This window comes from Lepisma saccharinum, chromosome 8 (genome assembly GCF_977018435.1).
Source record: "Lepisma saccharinum chromosome 8, izLepSacc3.1, whole genome shotgun sequence".
Lineage (NCBI taxonomy): Eukaryota > Metazoa > Arthropoda > Insecta > Zygentoma > Lepismatidae > Lepisma > Lepisma saccharinum.
The window spans coordinates 36160476-36177649 of record NC_139236.1 but is presented as its reverse complement, the minus strand read 5'-3'; the positions used below and the strand labels follow the sequence as shown (position 1 = coordinate 36177649).

General features: G+C 36.2%; 1 protein-coding gene across 6 annotated transcripts in view; it reads right to left on the bottom strand.

Moving 5' to 3' along the window:
- Positions 1-302: 302 nt before the first annotated feature.
- pds5 (cohesin associated factor B pds5) overlaps positions 303-17174 on the bottom strand; it is a 179246-nt gene continuing 162374 nt past the window's right edge. For all 6 annotated transcript variants that reach the window (XM_083126502.1, XM_083126506.1, XM_083126505.1 and 3 more), the window contains 4 exons: positions 13425-13583; positions 9834-9944; positions 5761-6130; positions 303-1188 (listed from right to left, as the gene is read on the bottom strand). In XM_083126502.1, coding sequence (XP_082982628.1) covers positions 1156-1188; positions 5761-6130; positions 9834-9944; positions 13425-13583 — 673 coding nt within the window. In that variant the 3' untranslated portion in view covers positions 303-1155. The remainder of the gene's footprint in view (positions 1189-5760; positions 6131-9833; positions 9945-13424; positions 13584-17174) is intronic.

The following is a 17174-nucleotide window of genomic DNA, read 5'->3' as shown; positions in this document are numbered from 1 at the left end:
AAATTAGTTCGGTTTCTTTTGGGTACGCTCACGTACACTTCAAGCTCCATGCCTCAGTGTATTGATGGCCTTGTCTGTAATGATATTCCTATCCCTTCCCTCTCTTATCAAAATACAGGAGTAATGGAGGATGGGCCGTTCTTTTGTTCGTGTGGCATATCAATACCCTACCACTACTTCCACCACATCCCAAACTTCTAACTTACAGGGTACTTACATGAATATTTAATTGTAGTTGTAACGTAGTAATCCATCCATACACACACACACACACACAAAATAAGAAATGCTTTGAATTATTTAAATAACAACTTGTTTTATGTGAAAAGAAAAAAGATACATTAGGGTTTTTGCACTTTTTTTTACAGAAGTAAATTGTAAAATCCAGGTGAAAAATAATAGATTTTCAACACTGCTACTATAAAATCAACATGCTAATGTTAAAGTGTTTCACTCAATTAGAATTGGTTTGAAAACAGCCAATCGTTTTCTTTATTGTTTGTTTGTTCTAAATTATGAGCCATTGTTTCACATACCTTATATACTGGAAAAATCATCTAAAATCTTGCTTACAAAAAAATATGACTTTTCTCAAAAAATTCAGTCACATCTCATCCGTTGCTGGGTTCAAATGCCAATTATAGCAGGAACGAATGCAAAACACATCAGTTGCATCTGGTGATTCACTAAATTGTTGCTCTCAAAATACTCATTACTTGTTTCTTAAAATTTCTATATAAAATACCAGGGCATGACCTAATTTCAGTTGTGAATTTGGCAAGAAATAAAGAGAAATGGTAATATATACTCACATATAGACAAATACACAGAACACATAAAATGATTATGAATAAAAAAAAAAAGAAAGACATGCAATTCACTATAACAAAAATGAAAAGTCTGTTTTCCTAACTGAAAATAATAAAAAAAAAAATCACTGAAATATCCATTCATGTGTAAATCCAAAATATCCTGCATGACACCTCTAGTTATATTTGGCATAAATAAGGCTTGTGGTGAGAATGTACAAAGTTTGTTAATTTAATGCTTCTTTCTGCATGATAACTGTACAATATAATGATGATGAGAGATCAGACTCGAACTGCTTCACAAGATCTGTACATGGTTGCGGTTTCTGATGGCTGAAATGAAGCTTCATTTCCGATTCCTTGTTCTTCTGCCTGCTCCCTGTAAGTCAAATTTAAAATCATGTTTTGAATCATGGAAATTCTTACTGACCAATCAAAATAAATGCAACAACCTTATTGCTCATCTGAGTGTGTAATGGCCACACTTACAACTGATAAAATTTAGTTGTGGATACATGAAACTTTTAACATCATTGTTTCGTGGGAACCTTTCCCAGTTTTGGAATATCTTGTTCCAATAAGTGTTAAACAAAAGTAATATTTTGTAGAAAATTCTTGATGCCATGAAAAATATTGTACTCATTACATTTCAAACATCTTTCCTGCTGGAAGGCCATGGTAAAAGAGTAAATACCCATGAAGAATTTGTGAACATTGACAATTTGATCCTGGATAAGAAGTACAATCTTTCCTTTAAAGGGAAGTCAAAAAATTAGGATCTCTAATATTTCAATGCAAATTATTCATAAGCCAAAGCTTTTTTCTTATTTGAATTTGAACTATTGTAGGATACATGTACTTTTCTACCTCCCAAAGTTAATCACATCTTAAGAATATCTTACATCTTTGCTTAATTCCATAATCTGCACATGGGCAATAAAAATTTCCCACTTGCTTGGAGCTCATATTGTAAGAGGTGCCAATCATTTTAAACCAAGCCTTCCTTTAGCATAGATAATTTATTTTTGAGGAATGAAAGGTGTGGTTTTATAATGATAGGATAAACAAATTGCTAACTTTATTCACAGGACTTACTTTTAATGGTTATATTAATTACGGTGGCCCTTGCCACCATCCATTTGGTAACTTGTTGCTTCACTGCTGCACTGGCTTCCGGTTCCGGGTGCTCCTAGCGACATGCAGGAACTGGAAGCCAGCCCAGCAGTGTAGCAACATGTGGCACCGGACACCGAAATTAATAGAACCCTTAAAAGTAAGTCTAATGGATAAAGTTAATAATTCGTTTATGCTATTATAGATAATTTAGGAAGAATTCACACTGAAGAGACATGCGACATGAGACATGTGTCGCTTGCAAGTGAACCCTTGCAAGTGAACCCTCAGTAATCAATGCAACCTTTCGATCCGAAGAGACACGGCAAGATGCACGTGTCGCATGTTGCTTACGTGTCTCTCGGACTGTGGCATTTTTTCAAAATCGTGCATCGTGTCGCTTCAGTTTGTTGTTCGCGTTTGCGCAGTGAATGCTTAACTCTAATGAGCTACATTTAGACTTTAGAAGAGAGCCCAACCGGATGCCTTACAACGCATTTGAAGCTCAAAATTGTTGATATAATAAAGTATTGATATGTACAATATTTTTAACAATCTTTTTAATTCATAATTGGGAAAAGAGAGACGCGGTAGTATATAAACAAAATAATAGACGACACAAACCCAGACACACAGTTAACAACAGCACACCTAGTGGCACCCAGAGAACTACAAACAAAAGACACATGCCAAGCAACAGTACAGCAAGTTCCAACGAGGATGGTGGCAGTGGCCACTGAAATTAATCGAAAAAGAAAAAATCAGCTTCGCGGATAAAAGTGAGTACTAGTTTCTTCGAATTTATACTCTTTTTAAGATTTAAACACAACGTTCTTTTCGCTTTGTCAAGTTTTTTGATGCAGTCATGGGCTTCAACATTGTGTAAAGAGGCCGTGTTTTCGCCAATTACGACGTGACTGTTTTTATTTGAAAAAGCCAGCATATGGAGGCTCTTTAGTCGAAAATAGATCAGTCAATATGGTAAAGTAATCTAGTGCATTATTTCTCAACCGCCGGGCCGCGACCTGATACCGTGCCCTCATATCAACTATACTGAGCTGCGAAAGGTTTTGCTGAAAATGGTTGACAACTATCATAATCCCAATATCATATTTGAGTTGTGAATTTTCATTTTTTTATTATGCACAAATATACTTATCAGGACTCGATCTACAGTTTAAAGTGGGACCTGCGCTACAATGTGCCTCCACCAGTTATCAAACCCGGCATCACTTAATTATAATGAGACGACATTACCAATTTGTCATTTATATTTTTATATTTGTCAACAATTCTACAAACGTAATCAAACTATTATTACTCCTTATGATTATGCTCGAACTTATTTATCAATATTTAATTTTATAGATATGTGTTAATAAATGCATAGAATCTTTAATACTGTAAAGGTATTTACGAGGAAACTTCTTGGGCTAAGGGCATTGATTTAAAGAAAATACCTGGACATGGTTTCACGAAGATTGAGAACCATTTCTCTAGTGTTTAGGTATTCGTTTTATCCAGGCTGGAAAGACTAGCGTATACAGTTTGATGTCAGTGCATATTATATCTCAGTTTTCTCATGCACAATATGCCTCTCCCAAGTTTCAATAACTTGCACAAATTTTACACAATGTGATTTAGACGTAACAATGTCTCGTTACATTTTTTTCGGGTGACTAATAAACTAAAACTAATAAAAGAACCTCTAGATTGAATTGGGTGATGTAGTTATTTCTCATTCATCTCTCAGATGGTTATCACTCGCTTGGCCTAAATGTGATAAATGCAAGAGGTTACATTTAAAGGAATGGCGATAGAAATTAACTTAGATTAGATATGGGTTTTATACTCTCCATGACTGAACCGATATGGATTGGTTAAGAAAAGGGAGATTTGTAACAGATGACGAGACTGATGGGAGGAAAAATTATTTGCAAGAAAATCAACTAAATAAATCATATTTTTCACACCCATACACTTTTTTATATTACAAAATATAAATTCCTGTTGGTAGAATTTACTTTAATACATTGCACACTTGAAAATTGGTTGCACTTATCAATCCTTGCCTGCATTTTAGTTTAACCTCTTCCCTCATATCATCCCACATTTCATGTTTCCTTATCTGTGGGACCCTAAAAAAATGTACTGTTGGGGTTTATAATTTAATAGTAAGTATAAAGTTAGTGCCAATTCTTTACTTCTCAAGTGAACCAAATTGCTCTTTCCGAACCTCATAACACTAAGCTATATGGTTTCATCTGTCAGTAATGATTATGATGCAAGCACAAAGAAAAAAGTACTTGTAGCATTTTGTCAGATAAGCAATGAAATATACTAAATCTGCTAACAATATATTCATAAAATATGGACACGTGAAATTTATAATGACAAGATGAAATAAAATATATTCATGTTACATTTTTGAAATTGATATCTTTTGAAGAGTACAGGTGGGAATGCATGTGCTAGTAAAAGGGCAGAACAGAAATTGTAATGTAAAATAATGTAAAGTTTGATGCCACACAGGTCACGTATATTAGTGGATATTAAGTTCGTACTCAATATAAGAAGTATTTATTTTCCTGTAGTTTACGGTTATTACAAGCATAAGAAAACAGTTTTTCTTTGTGACGTTATAACATATAATAACGGTTATAACTGTATCTTTAGTCAAAATGAAAATAAATGTCTGATGAAAGGAGCGTGTGTTCTCCTGAAACGTCACAAAGAAAAACTGTTTTCTTATGCTTGTAACAGTTGGGCTGAAAAAATCGTAGGCTGACTCATAGATGGCGTTACTAGAATTAAATCCATGTGATTTTTACTTAGTACTAACCTTCAAAAGATACGTGTATAAATTTCACAGCTGCCGGATAATTAGTTCGTGAGATATAGCATTGTGAGTGAAGCAGCTTTTGTTATTGTGAAAAAATGGATAAAAAAGAATTTCGTGTGTTAATAAAGCATTGCTTTTTGGCGAAAAAAAATACTGTTGAAGCCAAGGCTTGGCTTGATAAACATTATTCGGACTCTGCACCAGGAAAATCAACCGTTGAGAAGTGGTTTGCTAAATTTAAACGAGGCGAAATGAGCATCGAAGACGATGCACGCAGTGGATGCCCCAAAGAGGCTGTTACCGACAAAAACATCAAAAAAGTCCACAAAATAATTTTAAATGATCGTAAAGTGAAGTTGATCGAGATAGCTGAGATTATTACATAGCGTTGTTGGAGCGTTTAAAGGATGAAATCACGAAAAAACGGCCCCATTTGAAGAAGAAAAAAGTGCTGTTTCATCAAGACAATGCACCATGTCACAAATCAATGAAAACGATGGCAAAATTATATGAATTAGACTACGAATTGCTTCCCCATCCACCATATTCTCCAGATCTGGCCCCCAGTGACTTTTTCTTGTTTGCAGACCTTAAAAGAATGCTCACTGGAAAGAAATTTAGCACTGATGAAGAGGTAATCGCCGAAACTGAGGCCTATTTTGAGGCTAAAGAGAAATCGTACTATAAAAATGGCATCGAAAAATTGTATGACCGCTATAATCGTTGTATCACCCTCAAAGGCAACTATATTGAATAATAAAATCGAATTTTGTGAAAAAAATATTTTTTACTATGTTAGCCTACGAAGTTTTCAGCCCAACTGTTAATAACCGTAAACTACAGGAAAATAAGTCTATAATGCAAGCAATGCGTACATACAAGAAAAAATACAAGAAGGTTGAAGATTGCGTGGATTGACTTCAGTAGATGGTTTAAAATGGTTGGACGTAAAATGACCATGGAGGCTTGCACAGAAACATGGAAAGTAACACTTACGCTATCATCTGAATCCTGGGAGCTTGCTATCCGAGGAGACTTTCGTTGTTGAGACTGCTCAGGTTCGGATCTTCGTCTCCTCTTGTCGCTTAATCCCTTTGGAGGGTCCTTCTCTGCCACCTTCTTGCTTTTGTTCTCCTTCTGGGCTTTCTCTTCATTTCTTGTTTCCCTGGGACTTGGTTTGGAAATGTCCTTCTTTTCTTTCTGAGCATCTTTTTTACCTTCTTTTTGGGTTCCTTTTTTAGTCTCCTTCTGTGCCTCTTTTTTACTTTCTTTGTTCAGTTCCTTCTGGTCTTCCTTTTTCCTTCCCTTCGAAGACTCTTTCTTGCTCTCCTCGTCTTCATCATTTGCTTGCTCGGCAGATTTCTTCCTGTTAAAGACCAAATGTCATACATTTACAATGGTAGCAATGCTTTCTTTTCTATTTTGGTTATTTTATGTCATTGTCTACTTCATACGTAGAACATGATGACGAGGATGAACTGGTGAAATGGATTGGGGACAAACAAAGCACTGACCAGGGTTCAACCTGGGACCTCTCCAGCTTTGTAGTATGTTATACTGACCACCCTGACAAGAGGATATCTGGCCCTGCTTTCATCTTTTGTTGTAAATATTCCTTCAGAATCTGAACATGATATAAATCAAGGGTGAGACAGATCAGTTTACAGATAGTAGTAGTATCTATCTTCATAATAGGTGAAAATGTGTATTTTGTACAACTGGAACAATTTCCAAGCTAGAAAGATACTGGTCACCATGATGCCTGAAACTTTTCACCAGCCCCTGAATTTTTAAATTACTTTCTAATTTCTTTTTTTTTTAAAAAAAAAATTAGTTTGCTTAAGGAAATTTCCACTACTTTCTCTTTATTTTATATAACGAGTACAGTATGTGTTTTCCATAAATACATTTTTGCACTGTTGCTAACCGAATTTTAAAATGTGCAGCGATATGGTAGAGTCGGTGCAAGAATTAATTATTTTTAATCCAATCTTATATTAATTAATAAATTAAATTTAAGATCACATTTCATCATAGCTTAGCTTAGTTGGATCCACGACTATTAAAAAAAAACTGGTTCCTGAGAATAACAGGCTAAGGTCTGAATTATTTTTAGTTTTGTCTACCCCTGTTTATAACATATAAAATTTGCAAAATTAAGAATTATTTAGTGTCTTTTATACTGTGAACCCATGTTTCTAACATTTTTCCTGGCAATAAGGGCATTTTATATTCCAATACCCTGGTATTCCCTTTACACTGAACTGACCTACAATGGATGCAAATACAAATTTAATATAACAAAACTGAAAGATTTTAAAAAACATAACTATAAATTTATGTTAAGGGGAACAAACAACGCGGTTGATAATATAAGACATAAGCGAGTTACTCAAGAGGCCACCGAAATTAATAGAACATTTACAAGTAAGTTTCGCAGATATATCTTTAGTAACTCGCTTACGTCTTATACGAGGGTTGCTGGAAAAGTTTCTTCAAACTACCACCAACAGTGGCGCTAGTGTTCCGCTATTATAAAAGTGGCAAGAATAGACCTTTTTATGTTTAAATTATCTTTGATTGTTTGTTTAAGACTATTCGTATATTTTTCATAGCAGTTTGAAGAAGTAGTTTCGTGTGAGAAATGGAAGTTTCTCATGAACACTTTTGAGCAATGTTTTTTTTATGATTTCAATTGTATTTTTACATCGAAACAATGCATCGAGCAACTTCATTTGGTTTTTGAGGATGAAGCACCATCTAATAGGACTCTGTACAATTGGTTTTCCGAATTCCAGCGTGGTCACACATTTCTCAGTGATGAATTTAGTGAAGGTCGTCCATCCACGTCTGTTGTTGCCAGTAATGTTTATGTAATGCTGTGCGTGAAATAATTGAGAGAGATCGGCATGTGACATACAGTGAGATTCAGGCATCCTTGAACATTGACATGAAAGCAATACATACAATTTTGCATGGTCATCTGAACGTACGGAAACTTTCAAGCCATTGGATCCCACCCAACTTGACCGAAGCTCAAAAACAAGCTCATGTAAATTGGTGTAAAGAAATGCTAAACAAATTTAACCGAGGCAAATCAAATTTGGTGTACTACATCATTACAGGCAACGAAACTTTGATTTATTCATACGAACCTGAAACTAAACAGCAATCACTGTTTGGGTGTTTCAAAGCGAGCCGAAACCAACAAAAGTTGTTGTTCGTTCGAGGAGTGCTGCCAAGCAAATGATTGCTTGTTTCTTCGGTTATACCGAACATGTGGCAACAATAGCTTTAGAAAATCGAAGGACTGTAAATGCTGAGTGGTATACAACAATTTGTTTGCCAGAGGTCATCAATGAATTGCATAAAACAAACCCAAATCGTTCCATTATTCTTCACCATGACAACGCAAGTTCCCACTCAGCACACCAAACTGTTGATTTTTTGTCCATTAAAAATGTCGTACTCACCTGATTCATCACCTAATGACTTATTTTTGTTCCCACACATGAAAAATAAGATGAGTGGTGAGCTATTTGTGTCGCCTGAAGCAGCTGTTGACACATTCCGAACAACAGTTTCTGAGGATCAGCTTCAGAGTGAAAGAAATGCTTTCAAAATTGGTTTGAGCGTATGCAAAAGTGTATCGATCTTAAGGGTGAATACTTTGAAAAACAATAAAGCCATTCCCAGAATTTCACATGTCTTTTTTCATATTGATTGCAAAAACTTTTCCAGCAGCCCTCGTATAACTATAAAATTGACTGGAAATAAACACACATGTATATATAATAAAATTATCAATATATTTTCATTTTATTTTTTGTGTGCTTATTTTACATAACTCCAGGCCATAACTTTTAACATGTAGTTTCTTTTCCACTGTCACAGTCTCGCAACTCTAAATTTTCTCATGACTCGGTCGGCTTTCTTTTGACCTGAATTAGCATGTAGCTTTGAGTGAACTTTACCACCAAGAACACGAATGAGGCATGTTAACATGGAAACTGCAGCATAACATTGAACAGTTCTTCCATTTGATCCTAATATTTGGGTGACAAAACATTAGTTACACATTACGAGACAGACTTATCCTGATGTACTGGAAAATTTTACAATTTTATGTCAGGTTACTTTACAGTAATATGCAGATGTATCACAGCATCAAAAAATGCCCACGTCAGATATACGATGAAATTACTTCTGTGGGATATAATGCCAATGTCAGAGAAAGAGTTCTTGCTTGATCTCGTCTTTCGGTAACATGTAAAACAAATATTTAAAAGAGGCTGAGAAGATATGACTTTTAATCAATGCTGATCCTCAAACACTAATGCAATTCAAACTTGCCGAGAATATAATCAAAGTATGCCACAGCAATGTTGGTACAGACGTAATGAAAATTTTACTCTTGGCATAATTCCGGGGCATTTGATTTTTCTGACCGTGTCCACAGTTTGTATAACTGGCAGAATACCTGGGCTTCAGGAAACGATTGGCCAGTATTTGGGGATTAAATTTAAAACCAATGATATTTCAACTGTACCGTTAATTTAAAAATCTATTATACTTCGAAATGAATTTCTTGAGAATCATTGGAATATTTCATTATGATTCGATTCAATTCAAGAAGAATAAATACGTACTTCTTTACATTTCAGTGCTCTTATACACAATTTGTAACGTGCTTGTACTGCATTGAATTTTTCTCATGCTTTTCTGCCCTTTTAGGCTAATCATACATTATGATGAAATTGATGAGAGAAAACTTGCAAAGAAACTCCCATGTCCACAAGAGGACTTGAACCAGAGACTGTTGGTGGTGAGATCGAGGCAGTTTCATGAGTCAGTTTTAACACACATACCCAAACATTTAGAATATATAATCAAAAGATACTACAAATAAATCTGTGCAACAGACATAAACATAGCATATCTTGTGAAATACAATTAGGAAAAAAATAACAATGTAATTAAATAGCAATTTACAAGTTTTGACTAGAAAATAATATAGTATAATATAGTACCAAGAAAAGATCGAGAAGTAGATTTCTCAAGATACTTACAATTTTGTCTTCGAGGAATTTTTCTCTACTGAATTTTCAGTGCCTGGTCGCTTCTTCTCCTCACTATTTTTAGGAGGTCTCCCTCTACCTCTTGGTTTTACAGTTTCCTCACTACATTAGGAACAAGATAATGTAATTTAAATAGCAATTTCCAATGATGAAAAAAAAAGCAAAAAGCACAGAACATGAAAGATTTTCTTGTTAATGCAAACACAAAAGTCTCTGATCTTATTTGGGAAAAAGTCAAGTATGTGCAATAATTTGTCCTTTGAAAGCATTTTAGGGGTACTTGTATGCATTTTGTAGTGGCAAAGCAAGAAGCAAGTGATCACACATAAAGAAACTGAAAATAAAGGCATTGGCGGCGATTACAAGTCAATAGCACTATATAACTTAGAGAGGAGAAAATAACTTTACCTGCCTTTGTCTCCATTATATACTGTACTCATTTGAGTACCCCCCCCCCCCTGAATAAGCTGCAAACCTAGATTTTGAAAGAAGAAATTGGGGACTTTCATGGCAGAAGTTTTATGGCTGCAAATTACAACCACCTACTCCTACAATAACATTCCTTACACTTGATTTATTAACCTTTACTCGGAATAAGCATTGTAATTTGTCACATATATGTGACACGCAGTTTAAAATAAAATTCACGTGCTTTGAGCATGTTGATACTTTCATGTTAGGGTGAAAACACTGACAGTCCTTCTGCAAAGGTTTATAATCGTCCTGTGAATGCAAACATTCCCCTTGCAACACATCAAGGTCACGTTTTACAGGGAAACGATAAACAGGTGAAGCTTATGACTTTGTTTCCCTCCTGGCGCAGAACATGAAATCTGACTTGTCGGTGATAAGAGCGACCCTAGCTCTTGTCTGAAGCTTCCAAGGAGGTGTGTGGGAGGGGGGGATGGACTGGAAAACCTCTTTTGGCCCGAAGAGAAGCTAAAAATAGACCAAGCTAAAATGCAAGTGATCCGTCACACGCGACACCACAAGGCAAGAAAAGCAGATTTCTGGGAAATTGAAGCTCCTGCAATCAGCTGAAATTCTTCCTGGCATGCATTGCACTGACCTTTCACCCCCCTTTTAGCATCAGAGACAGGTCACATCAGATATGACCCGAGTAGTGCGTCGAGAAGTTTGTTTGGTGTGTGCTCATGGGCGTCCGGAAGGGGGAGCAAGGGGGGCCATGGCCCCCCTGGAAAATGTATATGTGTACACAAAAATTATATAATTCACACATAATTTCATTTCAATCACAGTAATTTATGTTAATTATTATAAATTCGTTGAAGAAACATGATAATTTCAGACTGAAACAGTGTTTTTTGAGGGAGCATCACTATTTTGGAGGAAAATATGTCCTTTGCCCCCCTGGAAAAAATTACCTTGCTCACCCCTCCCTGGAAAAAATCCTGCGGATGTCCATGTGTGTGCGTGGATGTTTTCTGATACCTTGTGGCCCGCGCTTGCATCTTGTGATCTGCGAATCCACTTTTTTCCATTCATTCGGCTTTGTCCAAGCATGTCTGGAAAACAGCGATTGAGCAACAGGGAGATCAGTGAAGTTTTAGATGACACGGACAGTGAATGTGAGAGTACAGGACCAAAGGTTGACGAAGTGGCTGAAGTTGCTGATGATATTGATTGGAAGGATGAATCAGATTTTTCTTCGGATGAAAACTAAAAAAAAAAATGGGGGGTGCAGCCCCACACACCCCATCTTTCTCATTTGGGCATTCTGAATTGTACATGGGTTTGCATGCCCTGATATTTTAGCTTCCAAACAAAAGTTGTCCAAGGTACATAAGTCGAATAGTCCAGGAGTTATAAATTTCATGTGCACTATGCAAATTAGCATTTTTTTGTACAAAAGCAGAGTTCCATATATTGCCTCATATTTCACCTTGTATGACAGCAAGGAACATAAAACAAGTTTCATTTCATTGCCAAAGGTCCATTCTATGAAAAGAAGGCTAAACTTCACGTCCTTTTCCCATAAGGGTGGGGAAAGAGGGTGCAATGTCCAGACTTTTATTCTTTTTTCATTGAAATTGGGAGGGGTGCTCACTTGGGTATTCTGAATTGTACATGGATTGCATGCCCTGATGTTTTAGCTTCCAAACAAAAGTTGCCTGAAGTAACAGTTGGGCTGAAAAGTTCGTAGGCTGACTCATATATGGCGTTACTAGAATTAAATCCATGTGATTTTTACTTAGTACTAACCTTCAAAAGATACGTGTATAAATTTCACAGCTGCCGGATAATTAGTTCGTGAGATATAGCATTGTGAGTGAAGCAGCTTTTGTTATTGTGAAAAAATGGATAAAAAAGAATTTTGTGTGTTAATAAAGCATTGCTTTTTGGCGAAAAAAAATACTGTTGAAGCCAAGGCTTGGCTTGATAAACATTATTAGGACTCTGCACCAGGAAAATCAACCGTTGAGAAGTGGTTTGCTAAATTTAAACGAGGCGAAATGAGCATCGAAGACGATGCACGCAGTGGACGCCCCAAAGAGGCTGTTACCGACAAAAACATCAAAAAAGTCCACAAAATAATTTTAAATGATCGTAAAGTGAAGTTGATCGAGATAGCTGAGATTATTACATAGCGTTGTTGGAACGTTTAAAGGATGAAATCACGAAAAAAAAGGCCCCATTTGAAGAAGAAAAAAGTGCTGTTTCATCAAGACAATGCACCGTGTCACAAATCAATGAAAACGATGGCAAAATTATATGAATTAGACTACGAATTGCTTCCCCATCCACCATATTCTCCAGATCTGGCCCCCAGTGACTTTTTTCCTGTTTGCAGACCTTAAAAGAATGCTCGCTGGAAAGAAATTTAGCACTGATGAAGAGGTAATCGCCGAAACTGAGGCCTATTTTGAGGCTAAAGAGAAATCATACTATAAAATGGCATCGAAAAATTGTATGACCGCTATAATCGTTGTATCGCCCTCAAAGGCAACTATACTGAATAATAAAATCGAATTTTGTCAAAAAAATATTTTTTACTATGTTAGCCTACGAACTTTTCAGCCCAACTGTTAGATAGGTCGAATAGCCTACGAGTTATAACATATTTTCTCCGATAAGTATAAGAAGAAAAAAAAATCACTGGGAAATGCCTCAGCGAATCAGGGGTTACTTTCTGAAAACCTGCCTGGTGGTCTAAAGGTTAACTAGTGTTAGACAGCATTTCAAGGGAGGTTGATCTCTGTCCACAAACTTGTGATGGACGATAAGGTTTTTTTTTCCCACACAAATTTCACACCCTGCCTTCAATTGGCTTTATTAGCCTGTGTAAATCATGCATGCACCCCCATTTTCTGCCATATTTTTGGAAAATAAAACTGCATGGGGAAATCGAGTAAATACAACACTTTATATAGAGACTGTTACATTTTCTGAAAATAGTCCAGAAATAGTTTGTCACAAACACTACACAATTCATAGCTTTGTACATAATTTAAATTTTAAATCAAAGTTTTTATCACTTAAATAGTAAACAGGAGGGATAACTTCCTAATATGTTAAATTCTTGGGTCAGTCCAGAAGCAAAACTGACAACCAAAATTTTACCTGGAATCTGGAGATGTGTTGGCCTTCTTAGTAGAATCGCCATCTTTGGATTTGGGTTCTGAGCGGGCTTTCTTCCTTTCGGCATTAGCAACAGCCTTTGGAAAAGGACTTGGAGGCCTTCCTCTCTTCTTTGTGGGTTGAGCAACATTTGTATTGTTTCTAAAATGCAAAGAGCATAGCATGTCTATCAAATCTCTATGATTAAAAGGATAGTAAAAGATTTTCAAATAACGCTAAGAAGAAACTGAGATGTAAAAAATACTACAAATGCAAGCAAAAATTTGCAATTCGGGCATATTGGCACATATTAAAATTTTGCACCCTTCAGTGTATAATAAATCCCCTTATCTAAAATCCTTACTTGATAGTTAGAAGGGGGGAATCCCTTTGAGCAGATTGTAAAGGGGCCTGCACAGGACACATTTTAAAAAATTCCCCAGTTGTTCTATAAAGCTTTAAAATTTATGACAAATAGGTTTTATCATAGAATGTTCGTTAAAATTTATACACGATGATAGGAAAAAACTCCTAACAAATCCTGAAGAAATCACGAAGAGATGGAGAAAATATTTCCAAGAATTACTGGAAACTACTGATGAACAGAACAATACAGATGATGACGATTATAGAGAACAAACAGTGAATGAAGATAATTGATTGATTTGCTTTAATTTACTTCATTTTTTGGGCCACTTTTGGCTAATTTGCAAAAATGGGGATGAGTGATGATGATATGATGAAATTGATGAAGACACAAACATCCATGCCCAGGCCAGGATTTGAACCTGGGACCCCTGGCGTCGTAGCACGATGTGCTAACCACTCCCATATGGGGGCCGGCCAATGAAGATAATAGAAGATACAAAGAACAGGAAATCACTGGAGATGAACTTCATTTTCCATTGTGCGGATTACTCACTTTAACCAAATGTTAAAATATTTTTATATTAATAAAAATATAAAAAATATATAAAAACCATCGAAGTGGCAGCCTGCATTCTGTGAGGAAGTAACAGATGTTGGCCACACGGTCACGTGAGGGACTGGAATTTTTTAGTTTTAACCACTTTTATACGTTTTAGTGGGTTTTTTATAAAGTAAGATGGTAAGGGATAAGGTCAATATATTTGAGCGAAGACAAGTTTTATTAAGATTTGCTTTACCATTTCAACCTGCACCCTTTTCCTTGTTTGATACAACTTGACATGGCATGGTGGTGATTCGTACCTAAGGAAAGCCTGAAGAAGGGGCGGTAAGACCCCCGAAATGTCACATTTTTCGACGAATGATACTCACTGGTGTAATTTAGGTTTTATTAATATAAAAATATTTTAACAACTTCAAAGAGCTATAAGAAAAATGAAACTAAGAAAAGCACCAGGACACGATGGCACAACACCTTAAATGATTAAATACATGGGACAATGAAGAAAACAATTATTATTGAAATAATAAACATATGCTGGAAAGAAAGGAGAATAGTGAAAGACTGGGATGTCTTAATTATAATCCCAACTTTTAAAAAAGGAGGCAACAGAGAATGTAAAAACCATACAGGAATTTCTCTCTTGAGTTTCCACAGTAAGATATATTCTAGAATTCTAGAAACAAGACCGAGGAAAGAAATAGAAGATAACTCTGAAGAAATGCAAAGTGGATTTAGGCTAGGAAGAAGTGTGCAGGAACAAATGATAGAGAATTATACCTATGTTTTTTTGACTTGGAAAGCCTTCGATAGAGTCTCTTGGCATGTGTTATGGAAAGTATTAAGAAAAAGGGAAATAAACGACGAACTAATAAAAGTCATACAAGGTATGTAGAAGATATGTAAGGACAAACAATAATAAATCAGAGGAGTTGGAAGTTACTGCCGGAGTAAGACAAGGTGATATACTATCACTTTAAGAAATTAAAACAAAAATGAGTAAGTTCCAAGTAGGATATTGAAGAATGAAAGCAGAATGTATGTATGTAGATGATATTGAACATTATAAATATTAGCCTATGTCATGCAAAAGAATGATGCTGCTGTTGAGCAGACCACATCATTTGTTCTTAACACTTCCCCTTGTGTGGGCATGTTTTCACATTAAAGAGAATCCAACCTTTCTCTGGCGTGGGCATGTTTTCACGCCCAGACACATCACCTACAGGGTGGACTAAAAGTTCACAAACTAGTCCATGTTCCACAGAGTGAGAAGAAAAAGGATGCAGCTATGAGAAAATGTAGTGTGTGCTCAAAACATGGCATTAGAAGAGAGACAAGTGTTATGTGTTAAGTTGTATTACATTATAAATACAGAGCATTCCCTGACATTCGCTACGAGACTCGGCGGACCAGCATCAGCAATTGTCTTTCCCGGTGAACATGTCCGCGACAGTCGCATGCTACAGTCTGTTTTTTTCGCTCTCCCTGCCTTCACTCTCTGTTGATGTTGCAGACTGATGACAGTATAATCCTCCCTCGGAAGTTGTGTTGTGTCGTGTCTGTGTGTTGAAGATTGTGGCTTAATATGGCAGAACAAAAGTTTACATTACAACGAAGGATTTATCTTGTCAAGTGTTACTTAGGAAAGAGGAATTGTGGAGAAGTGTGACGATGTTTTGCAATGAAATTTCCTGTGTTCCCGTTCCACATAGGACCACTATATTAAACCTCGTAAAAAAAGTTTAGAGTAACAGGGTCAGTTCCAAATACAAGTGGAAAAAAAAAACCATGTGTACTTACTGAGGAAACACTAGAGGAGATAGGACTAAGGTTAGAACAGTCTCCTCGTAAATCTATCTGCCGCCTCTCACAAGAAGCAGGTGTTTCAAAAACCACAGCATTTAGAGCCGCTCAAATTCTTAAATCTAAAAAAATAAAGTATACACCATCCGTGAGTTAAAAGACAATATTGTACGAGAAATTGGGAGAATTACAGTAGACGAACTTGCACGTGTAAATGCCAATTTTCTTTGGAGATGCCAGGAATGTGTTGCAGCAGAGGGAACTGTAATTTTAATAGCCCACTCTAGCGACTGTCGCAGATCCCATTCACCGGGAAAGACAAGCGCTGACGCCAGGAGCCGGGCCGCTTGCAGCCAAGTCTCGTAGTCAGGGAGTGCTCTGTATATGCTTTCATACATCCTCAACTAATATTCACACGTTGTATAACAAAAGATTGCATCTTTGTTGCTGTTGCCAAACAAAAGGAATAAATATGTCTTTTAGGTTAATTTTGTGTAAACTGTCCGCCAGGATAGAGACAGCAAGTTCATAATCTTGCCACCAGAGAAAGAGTAAATACCTGTTCTGAGAATCAATATGTTACAGCACGCTGCTGTATTGGGGGTCTATCATTTTGGGAGAACTCTAGTAGTAGCAGTCATGTTTATCAAAGAAGAAAGGGAGAATACTACATTCATACTCTCTCTCATATGATTTCATTTTCAAGGTACATTTTTTCTTGATCGCTCCTTACACACCTCTTGTGTTCTGCACTTGTAGATGAGTGTATGTTATACTGTCTAAGGTTCAGATCCTACCACAGAGCTACTTGCTATAGTGTGTTTTCCCTTGCAATATAGAACATGCATAAAGAAACAATATGTGTTGTATGGAAGAGTTTCTAAATCTGAAATTTTCAAACTTCAATATACAAAATTTTCATGGAATGTTCCTTGGAAATACTTTCTTCATTATACTTTTAAGTTTTATTTTGAAAGGGTTTGCAACACTTTCAATGTCTCTTTGCATATGGCTTTGTG